At 43.0% G+C, this 11,975-nt stretch overlaps 1 protein-coding gene across 1 annotated transcript; it reads right to left on the bottom strand.

The window, feature by feature from the left end:
• Nucleotides 1-1,933: 1,933 nt before the first annotated feature.
• Nucleotides 1,934-2,953, bottom strand: LOC309563281 (olfactory receptor 6B1-like; the record flags this gene model as incomplete). The annotated part of the gene is made up of 1 exon (XM_082267686.1): nt 1,934-2,953. One exon carries the CDS (start codon nt 2,951-2,953, stop codon nt 1,934-1,936), a length of 1,020 nt encoding a protein of 339 aa, XP_082123812.1.
• Nucleotides 2,954-11,975: the final 9,022 nt, after the last annotated feature.

Genomic DNA, 11,975 nt, shown 5'->3' with positions numbered 1-11,975 from the left:
GATTTTGGGGGGGGGGGGGGCTCATGCCATTTTTTTTTTAATATTTTGGTGTGGGGTTCCCCCTCTAAATCCACCTGATGACCCATCGTTGTTAAGGATACAACTTCCCGGCCCGCTCCTTAACAACCTGCTATTGTAGGTGTTTGTGGTGCGGTTTTAACAAGCCAAAAACGCTTGTCAACTGCACCGTGAACACGCATAGGGCATTTGGGGGAGCAGTTTTAATGCTCATTAAATGCTTATCAGCTGCACCTATTATTGCGCAATAACGCTATAGGCGCATTTGATAAGCATCGGTATTTTTAGCAAGTGTGAACAGGCCCCTTACATTTGTGGTCAGTGGGAAGGATGCCTCTTATATTTTTGGTCAGTGGGAAGGATGCCTCTTATATTTTTGGTCAGTGGGAAGGATGCCTCTTATATTTTTGGTCGGTGGGAAGGATGCCTCTTATATTTTTGGTCAGTGGGAAGGATGCCTCTTATATTTTTGGTCAGTGGAAAGGATGCCTCTTATATTTTTGGTCAGTGGGAAGGATGCCTCTTATATTTTTGGTCAGTGGAAAGGATGCCTCTTATATTTTTGGTCAGTGGGAAGGATGCCTCTTATATTTTTGGTCAGTGGGAAGGATGCCCCTTACATTGATGTCCAAGAACAGAAAAAAGATGAGGCACTTGACTCGAACTTAACTCCTGTGAGAGAAAAGATGGTGATAGATCTTGATGGCTTAACTTCAGCTGCTCAGACACACAATGTGGGAGGTATAACTCAGAGAAGGGCCACCTAAATTGGGGATTCCACATAAACTCAAAGACAGAGCAACAAACCATCATCTCAAAAGTTGATAATCCTTTATTGTTGATAACAAAAATGACAACAGGAAAACTGCCCCCCTTACATTGGCTGTCAGTGGGAGGAATGCCCCTTACATTGGCTGTCATTGGGAGGAATGCCCCTTACATTGGCTGTCATTGGGAGGAATGCCCCTTACATTGGCTGTCATTGGGAGGAATGCCCCTTACATTGGCTGTCAGTGGGAGGAATGCCCCTTACATTGGTGGTCAGTGGGAGGAATGCCCCTTACATTGGTCCTCAGTGGGAGGAATGCCCCTTACATTGGCTGTCATTGGGAGGAATGCCCCTTACATTGGCTGTCATTGGGAGGAATGCCCCTTACATTGGCTGTCAGTGGGAGGAATGCCCCTTACATTGGTGGTCAGTGGGAGGAATGCCCCTTACATTGGTGGTCAGTGGGAGGAATGCCCCTTGCATTGGCTGTCAGTGGGAGGAATGTCCCTTACATTGGTGGCGAGTGGGAGGAATGCCCCTTACATTGGTGATTAGTGGGAGGAATGCCCCTTACATTGGTGGTTAGTGGGAGGAATGCCCCTTACATTGGTGGTCAGGGGGAGGAATGCCCCTTTGCATTGATGGTCAGTGAGAAGAATGCCCCCTTACATTGATGGTCAGTGGGAAGAATGCCCGCCTTACATTCATGGTCAAGGTGAAGAATGCCCCTTTGCATTGATGGTCAGTGAGAAGAATGCCCCCTTACATTGATGGTCAGTGGGAAGAATGCTCCTTACATTGATGGTCAGTGGGAAGAATGCCCCCCCACATTGATGGTCAGTGGGAAGAATACCCTCCTTACAGTGGTGGTCAGATAGCCGCCCTTACAGACAGCTAAAAAGATCATTAATGTCAAGCTACTGGGTTTGCCAAATAGCATTGGATGTGGAACTATGTAGCCACCATCAGATGGGTGGTCAACCAGCCACAGCTCAAGGAACCTCTATCAACCTCTGGAAGAACCCTGGGGTTCTGCTAAACCCTAGCTGAGAATAACTGGTGCAGACCACGCACAAAAACCCTCTGTAGACTTGAACATGGCTCTGTATGTCTAGTTGTCAATTGATAATAAGTGAATAAGTCTTCTTACTTGGCAAGTAGCTGAATGGGAGGAGGGAGCAAAACTGTAGTCTTGTACAAGGGCCTCTGTCCACCATTGCTCATACACGACAGGTTAACGTTACCTGTTCCAAAACCTATGTGCTTTTTGATGGCTTCTTTCACCTCTTTATTTCTCAAGCAGTAAATTATAGGATTAAGAATAGGTGTTATCACGGTGTAAAAAACCGCCACAACTCGATTAAGGGAAAAACTAAAACTGAGTTTTGGTCTCACGTACATAAATGTAATAGTACTATAATAAATAAACACAACTATTAGATGGGCAAAACATGTCGAAAAGGCTTTTTTTTGACCGGTAGTTGTAGGTATTTTAACGATGGTGACAATAATATACCCGTATGAAATCAAAGTCACCAGCAGAGAAGTCAGAATCGCTAAGGAAGCATTGAAAAACTCCATTATGTCTATTAGATAAGTGTTGGTACAGGACAACTGCAGAAGGGGAGGTGAGTCACAGTAAAAATGATTAATATCACTTCCACAAAAGGGAATTTGGGAGATTAGGATGTTTTGGGGGAAGGTGGTGATCAACCCTCCAATGGCGGCACATAGGCTACCACCACGGCACGTGGTAGGATTCATCAGAGTTGTGTATCGCAGTGGTTGGCAGATGGCTAGGTATCGGTCATAGGCCATAAGGCTGAAGAGGAAGCATTCGGTCGATCCCAACGCAAAGAAAAAAAACAGCTGCGTTATGCAGCCATGGTATGATATGGATCTCCCGTGCGGTGTGACGGTGCTCAACATTTTAGGGACAGTCACAGAGACGTAACAGATTTCAAGAAAAGAGAGGTTGCGGAGATAATAGTACATAGGAGTGTGCAGGCGTCTTTCTCTCAGCGTAATAGTGATGATCACAGAGTTACTCAGGAGGGTTAGTAGGTAGGTGGTCAGCAGGAGGAAAAAGAAAATGTATTGCAAACTCAGAGGTCCAGGAAATCCAAGAATTCTGAACTCAACCAGCTTACTACGATTAACATCCATCTGTATGGAGCAGGAAGATTAAAAAACAATTACTACAACACCACTGTGACGTGTTTTGTGATATGAAGTTTGGCTTCATAGACATGGCCGCTAATGGCTGTAGAGCATAAAATACGACAGTGGACAACGGCCGCCATTCAGACTGTACAAATCAATGTACGCATGTATACCAAATGTCCATATATGAGTGGGTTCATGCATACACTCACCACCTGCCATTGATTTGACCAATCAGCACAATGACCTACAGTGCCCCCCAGCCCCTACAGTGCGCTCCTGTCCTCCACAGTGTCCCTACAAAGCCCCTACAGTGCGCTCCGGTCCTCCACAGTGTCCCTACAAAGCCCCTACAGTGCGCTCCTGTCCTCCACAGTGTCCCTACAAAGCCCCTACAGTGCGCTCCTGTCCTCCACAGTGTCCCTACAAAGCCCCTACAGTGCGCTCCTGTCCTCCACAGTGTCCCTACAAAGCCCCTACAGTGCACTTCTGTCCTCCACAGTGTCCCTACAAAGCCCCTACAGTGCGCTCCTGTCCTCCACAGTGTCCCTACAAAGCCCCTACAGTGCGCTCCTGTCCTCCACAGTGTCCCTACAAAGCCCCTACAGTGCGCTCTTGTCCTCCACAGTGTCCCTACAAAGCCCCTACAGTGCCCTCCTGTCCTCCACAGTGTCCCTACAAAGCCCCATTCATTTAAAGAAACCTCCAACCCCCTACAGAGACCTCATGCCTCACAGTTTTCCCCCAGCAAACCTTATAACCTATAGGGCCACCAAAATGGCTGCAGAATCCGCAAACCCCTCTCCAGAACACTCACCCAGAGCCTTCTAGCATTTCATTCAATACAATTCTGGCTTTACCATACTACTATCGTGTGAGTATAAACGTATTTTTACTGTTGGGGCTATGAAGGCCTTGGATGCTTTTATCAGGTCCTGGTCTCAAAAAGGTTGAAAACCACGGATCTAAGAAATGTGTTTCAAGGTGAGATCCCCTTTGACAAGCCTCAAGTAGGCAAAATGGCTTGTTTAGCAATGACAAAAAAAAAAAAAAAACATGACGTTTGCTGCCATTGTAGCTTAAAGGGGGGTAGTAGGGGGGCACTAAAAAAGTGCATTTTTAATGCCCTTCCAACCACTAGCATAAAGAAGGCCTAATGGTTAATAAGTGAGAATTCTGTAGGCTGTAACACTTGAATGTGTGAGTATTGTCTATTCTTTTATAATATTATTATTATACAGAATTTATTTCATGCAGAATACAGTATTATGATATGGGAGCTGTATAGGAAACAGTACAATCACAATACAATTTAATGAAAGAGGGACCAGTTGTATGTATTATTATTGGCTATTCATATATATTGTATGTACGGTCATTGGGTATTTATATATGTATATATATATATATATATATATATATATATATTGTATGCATGGTCATTGGCTATTAATACTGTATAAATTGTATGTATGGACATTGGGTATTCGTATATATATTTGACGTATGGACAATATATACAGTACGAATTAGCTATTCATACTGTATATATTGTACGTATGGACATTGGGTATTTGTATACTGTATATCGTAGGTATGGTCATTGGCTATTCATATATAATGTATGTATGGTCATTGGCTATTCATATATTGGGTATTTGTATATATTGTACGTATGATTATTAGCTAGTCAAATATTGTATGTATGAATACTAGCTAGTCTTTATCTATATATGAATATTTATATTTATCCATGTATGGGCACTGTGGATTTGTCAGAATACAATAGTTTAGCGGGAAGATTCCCCCATTCACACTGAATGTTTTAATCAAGTCCGTTTTTCTCATTTAACCCACTGGTAGGGATGATCGAACTTTTGAAAAGTTCGATTCGACCAAAACACCCGAACTTCCCGAAAGTTCGGCCCGGATTTCAGAACCCCATTGAAATCAATAGGACCCGAACTTCGGTAATCAAAAAACACAATTTTGAAGCCCTAAAACCCAATAAATGCCCCTAAAAAGTGCCTAGGGTTCTGGGTCATGCCCCAGGGACTATTAATCACACAAAAAAAAGTTCTTAAAAATTGTCGTTTTTGATAGAGAGCCAATTATTGAAAAAATTATTGAAAAAAAAAAAATGAGATTTCTTTGGATTTAGTGTCCGGGGGGTCTAAAAAGTGTACCTGTGAAGTTTCAGCTCTGTAGCATGTCCAGAACCAGAAAAAAAAGATTGTTTGTATTAGAATTGCAGTAGAGCAGGATAGTGGCTCCGCTATTTTCACACCTGGAGCGTTTTTGTTGCAGGCGTTTTTTTGGGCATTTTTTAGGCATCTTTGGAGGCAGGCATAACATCTGAACTTCTGTATAGGTGTATATATGTACACACACACACATATATGTATTTATACACATACACACATATAGGTGCGATAGGAGCGAAGCCCTATGCCTGCAAATAATTTCATTAGCGCAGGCATAGGGTTCTGCTACTTTCACACCTATATGTGTGTATGTGTATATATACATATATGTGTGTGTGTATATATACCCCTACACAGAAGTTCAGATGTCATGCCTGCCTCCAAAGACGTCCACAAAAAAGCCCAATAAACGCCTGCAACAAAAACGGCCAGGTGTGAAAGTAGTGAAGCCACTACCCAGCTCTACTGCAATTCTAATACAAACAATCTTTTTGGGTTTGGTCACTCTGCCATAGCAGTCAGAGTCAGTTAACCCTACACTACACTACAGTCACCCTGACACTTAACACTTTCCCTACAGTAACTAGATTATTAAATCTAACTATAGTGGAAAATAGTATCCTAACTACACTAGATATCCCTTTCCTCACACTAATAATTGCTAAATGACACTTTTGAAGCAGGAGTAACAGAACTGCTTCCACTCTCTTCCACAGCCCCTGTATTACAGTGCTAGAGATTTGGCGGGGCTATCTTATATACTGGGGGGCGTATTCACTACTGATTGGCCTCTGGACCCCCTAGTCACTCCAATCACATTCCTAGCATCCTCCTGCCCCCTCAATTGGCTTTTACTGATGGTTCTGGTCCAATCACGGGCTTTTAAATCCCAGTTCCTGTCCCATTGCATTTTGGTCGGTTCTGGTTGCTTAATTCCGAACTTTTTCAGCAAAAAGTTCGGAATTCGGCCGAATTTCGAACAGTCAATTTCATTCAACCGTTCGATCATCCCTACCCACTGGTTGAATGAAAAAAAAACAATGAATATATGAGCTGCCTTACCCTGACCAATATGAAATAAGATAAATCACTAAAACAATGCATTTCATTATCACTGAGATCTTTGTGTGCATTTCTTAGTTTCTATTTAAAGTACAAGCTATGAAATAATCCCAAGGTTCCCCTGCATTAAATGTGAAGTATTTATTTAGACCTAATTTTTATCATAAAAAAAACAAATGTGCAAGCAAAATAATTATGTGGCCAAAGAGTTGAAATCACAGAATCCTCTATTGCTATACCATAATAAGCTCTGACATTCTGACACCCAACAAAATACTGTTCCAGAATACTGCAATGCTTTATCTTCCTGGAGATAGAAGTTTCTTCCCAGTGCATGTGATATATATTCATAGTGTTAAAACTTATTCTATGTTGATTTCCGTCATCTTTTTCTGAAATCCTATACCCAACGTCGCTGCGGTCAGTTATATAGAGAAATTGCATCTAATGTTCTGTGCCTTTCAGAAAAGCATTGCATGGATCCTCTGAGAAAAAGTTAATTGTGGTAAAATTATTCTAAAGCATGAATTGGTCCACGAGGAAATGTATTTTTACCATATCTCTGGGGACACAACATGGCATGTAACTGTTATCGTTAAAATACATTTTTTTTTTCCAGAACACTTAGGTAAATAACCGTCTTCAATAGGGGAAGATACAAACAAAGACACAAGGAGGCTTACAGGAATAGGCAGAAAAGTATGTATATACTTATAAATAAACAATATTAAATATTATATCAGAAATGATGTACATGAAAGACTATTAATACTTATCACTACTTTCACAGAATTGGTGATAACTAAAACCCTTGAGAAAGGCTACCCAGTAGCCGAAACGCGCTGGATAACACGTTTTGGACCAACAGCTTGATCTCTGTGAACATATTTTCCAAGCAACAAGCCTGGAAAAAACAGAGAACAATGTCCAAAAATAAAAGTCACCTTATTCACCTATGTCACGGAAACCTTCCGAAACCTTTCTTTCTTTCTAAACACACCTTGGGTCTATAACCCAAACACCTATGCACTGGATATATGAATGTCAATTGTATCCAAATCTGGAAATAATTTGTTTTAATATCATGAATAAACCTGACTATTTTTTACAAAATTGTGTAAAACCTACTTGCCCGAAAAAGTCCCACCCTCTTTTGGCTTGAGGCACCAAATATTTCCCCCTTCTAGATACAAACAATGAAAAATTGACTTCTTTGTTGATTCGATGGAGCAAACCCTATTTTTTGTTTCACTTTTCCCGGTGTAATAGTGAGCTAGTAAAAAAGAGTTGCATTGACACTTTTTTGTTCACTGAGATGCCGAGAGCAGCAGATGACCTTCAATGTCCAAGGGACTGGTCATCCAGTAGAATCCAGTAAGGGTTCTAAAAGAATACTATACCTGATATATAACAAGTTAATGGTACATATCCATATTCCCTTATATATTACTTTATTATAACTAAAAGATTATCCCAGAACTGCAACTGTATTTATCTACCTAAGAGATTTGTCCCTTTCTATAATATCTGTCTATGTAGTGTCTACTAACCTTTGCTGGCATATCTTTCCATTCCACACGTCCAGACTTCAGGGCCCAGTAAGCAACTCACTCACACGAGAGCATAGTGAATGGGTTACCTAATTTTAATTTCAGTCTTTGGGGTCTTATATACAGTACATAAAACAGGATATATTTCCAGTCTATACACGTCATATTCTACATATAATAAAAATAGAATCATGCATAACAGGAAAAAGTCCTTTACCATAATCGTCAGCAACATGCACTTAAAAATAAACCTGTAGCACCCTACAGGTAGGTGCTAGGTAAATGTATGTTGGGCCTTGTCTGCCTAACAGCAGAGCCATGATTTCTGTTAGTTAGGGTGTCATGGGTTCCAGATGTGTTTGCTAAAGGAGAAGTCTCCCCACTGGCTCCTGTGAGAGGCTTCTCATAGGGCAGTGGAGGAAGCCCAATCAGGGAGCACATTCAAGCTTGTAACTACCCCAGGAGGCAGATTATGCTGCAAAGGATTCTGGGAGTGGGTATAAGATTGGGGGAAAGTGCGTGACACGGTGTCTATGGCGGGAGCAGAGTCCCAGGAGGGAGAGAATGGCTGTCTCTCCTCCTGTCTGAGGGAGTGGATGTCTCGGGGTGTCACCTGGGAGTCCAGAGAGTGCTGAGTTGAGCTGAGGGGATCCGGTGTGCCGAGAGCCTGCGGAGAGCGAGAGGGGTCCAGTCCCAGAAAAGCCTTCACAGATCGTGAGTACTGAGGATTGCCCCTGGGGGGTCTGCCCAGAGTTAAAGGGGACCACTCCGGAAGAGGTTCTAGGATCCAGTGCCAGCTAGCTGAGGAAAGGGGGTACCTAGGTTGAGGACCCTGAAGTTACTGAGGGGCTACGGAGTCAGTGAACCCAGAAGAGTTCAAGGTTAAAGGGGGTACCTGCAGATGGGCCCTGAATTGTGCAACGTGTCAGTTGAGAGTTGCAGTCATACAGGAACTTACAGTGAAACTACCTTAAGCCAATGCAAGGCTGGGGGGGGGGAGTAATTCATGACTTTGCAGTGCCGCAGTGTCAGTAGTTCTATAATCCACAGTCCTGGATCTTCTGGACTTAAAGTCGAGGATTCAGCACTTCTATCAAGTTACAGTGTGTTCTGAGAGTCAGTGAGCGTCGGCGGGCGTCAAGGCAGCGTTAACAGACATTTTTTCCTGGATAAAGTCCCAAGTGTATTTAGTTGAGCCTAAGGGGTATCCCACTCATTCCCTTCTCCCATCCCCTTATCTACAATATAACCACAAAACAAGGATGCCGGAGTTGTCGATGTCTCAGTTCTCACACCCAGGGCCGCAGCTCACATGGGCTGGAGAGGTAACCGGTAACAATGGCAGACCCACATCAGGCCACAGGCCTGGAAACCTTGCTACATACCTTTATATAAAGGAAACAGATGTATATACAACAGGAATGCAAACTCAAGAAACAACTTTTCAGAATAGCAAAACATTTTGCAAACAACAATGGGAGGAAATTTAAATCCTCAACAGCAAAAATGTCTAAGTGTCAAAGGGAGAGAGTTTCAGTAAAATGTAAAAAATAAAGTAAAACTCCAACATTCAGTTAAGCTTGACTATATAACATTTAAACAAAACATAATCCTCCTAACAGGTCCAACTTTGAGGAGCACTGGAGTTTTCAGGCAAACCCCTGCCCACGTGATATCAATGGCCTAATAAGGAAATAATATCTTTTGTGTGACATCATTGCTCTTATAAGAAGGAATTATGTCAAGCTAAAATGTATCACATACCCCAGAGATAATAGGAGCTGCCTTGCTGGGTTTGTTACTAATAGATGGTAAGGCTTAGAACAGTGTTTCTCAACCAGGGTTTCATGGAACCCTAGGGTTCCTCCAAAGGTTGCTAGGGGTTCTTTGAACAGTGAGCCATTTCTGTCTCTCAGATAAGTTCCCACTCACACCATTGATCTTTTTAGCTATCTGTAATGGGGGAATTTTTCCCAATGACCACAAGTGTAAGGAGCATTCTTCCCACTGACCATCACACTAATGCAGTGATCTCCAAACTGTAGCCCAGGGTCCAGATGCAGGCCTTTGGCTTATTTTATCCCTTGGGAGACTATTCCATCCATTGACACGACAACGGGGCATCATTTTTCCCTCCAACCCCAACAAAGGGGCACAATTGTTCCCAATGACTCCAATGATGGGGTACAATTCCTCCCAATGACACCAACGATGGGGCACAATTGCTTCCACGAAAACCAATGATGGAGCACTATTTCATCCACTGACACCACCAACAATGGGGCATAATTCCTTTCACCTACCCCAACAAAGGGGCACAATTGTTCCCAATGGCACCAACAGTGGGGCACTATTTCATCCACTGACACCAACAATGGGGCATAATTCCTTTCACCTACCCCAACAAAGGGGCACAATCTTTTCCAATGGCACCAACAATGGAACACTATTCCATCCACTGACACCAACAATGGGGCATAATTTCTTCCATCTACCCCACGAAAGGGGTAAAATTGTTTCCAATGGCTCAAACAATGGGGCACTATTCCTCCCACTGACATCAAAGCTGGGGCACATCCTGTCCCGCACTACTTACGGATTACGGACGTGGGCGGGCTACGAGCTCCCTATTTAGTTGGATGGCCGTGCCGTATAGCCATGCCCCCGTGATGAAGTCAGAAATGACGAAACGCATCGGGGAGTGGCTATTGTAACGCTCTGGGTTTTAGCTCAAGGATACTGGATTTGCAGCTGCAGAATTCCTCTCAGTAGTCTTGTAGAGATCTTGTTAAATCACCTGATCCAACTCTCTTGACTCATCATAGTGGTTCAGCCTGATTCAGTATGCACATATACAAACACTCAGATAATGATGTTGCAGGAGTGATAGTAATTATGCAAGTAGCAGTGAAATGTTACACTGAAGGTATAGGTTCTGAGGAGTGATAGTAGATGATGATAAGCACTCAGATAGTGATGTTACAGGAATGATAGTAGATGATGATAGATAGCAATCACAAGAGCTAGCAATCTAGTATAATCAACAGGTGATAAATAATAGCAAACAAGATATACAGGTGTTGCTAAGCTTAGTTCGGTAATGCAGGTTGTAACAAATAATAGGCACAAGAGCTAGCGATCTAGGTTTAGAAATGCAGATGGTTGATACTGGAGAGCATGTATCCTAGAGCTAGCAATAGTTCTTATAATGCAGGTATAGATAGCAAGCGTTGTTGATAAGAGGGGGTCCCCTGTGGGGTACTTATCAATAGCCAGTAGTGAGGGAGTGTAGGACAAGGTAGCGAGGCTCCGGTCAATCCAGGTATAGGGTATGTAGCTGGAAGATTCGGCAGCGTCAGGTTAGGCAGGTATCAGGAGCGGTTGCACGAACAATGTGTGAGTGCAGACCGTCAGTTGAAATAGCCGCTCAATGCGGCGCCTGATGATGACATCAGCACTGTTAAAGGAATACACACCTTATATGCGTTCCACCTACCTGAGTGGTGGAACGCAACCCGGAAGTGAGATGATAGAAAGGCACTGAGAGTGCCAGGATCTTACAGTACCCCCCCCCCATAAGGCCGGCTCCAGAAGGCCTATAGAACTGGTTTCTCAGGGTACTTGGTGTGGAACCTTTGTATAAGTCTGGATGCATGAACATCAGAAGCATCCAACCAGGTGTCATCTTGAGGTCCATAATTTTTCCATCTGATGAGATATTGGAGTTTTCCTCTATGGATACGAGAATCCAAAATCTCCCGAATCTCAAATTCTTCTCCCCCTTCTACTTGTACTGGAGGTGGAGGCAAGATGGTAGGTCTAATTCCCTGATTAGGTATATGTGGTTTTAGTAAGGATACGTGAAATATAGGGTGTATCTTGAGATCCGTCGGTAATGTGAGTCGAACTGCAGATGTTCCAATGACTTTCTCGATCGGGAAAGGTCCCAAAAACAGAGGTCCAAATTTTTTACTGGGGATTTTCAATCTCAGATTTTTCGTGGATAACCACACGAGATCTCCAACGGTATACTGAGGGGAAGGTCTTCTACGAAGATCGTAGTACCGTTTCTGTTGGCTGTGGGCATGAGAGATGGTGGTGTTCAATAAATCCAAGGAGTCTTTTATTTGCGTAAGGTAATCAGTAGCCACCGGGTTGATTGATGGTAGGATGTGTGGAGGAAGAAATGTGGGATGAAACCCATAATTC

The sequence above is a fragment of the Pelophylax lessonae genome (assembly GCF_965119305.1).
Source record: "Pelophylax lessonae genome assembly, chromosome: 9".
Lineage (NCBI taxonomy): Eukaryota > Metazoa > Chordata > Amphibia > Anura > Ranidae > Pelophylax > Pelophylax lessonae.
Note: the sequence above shows the minus strand (reverse complement) of the source record. Positions and strands in the feature narration are given on the sequence as shown.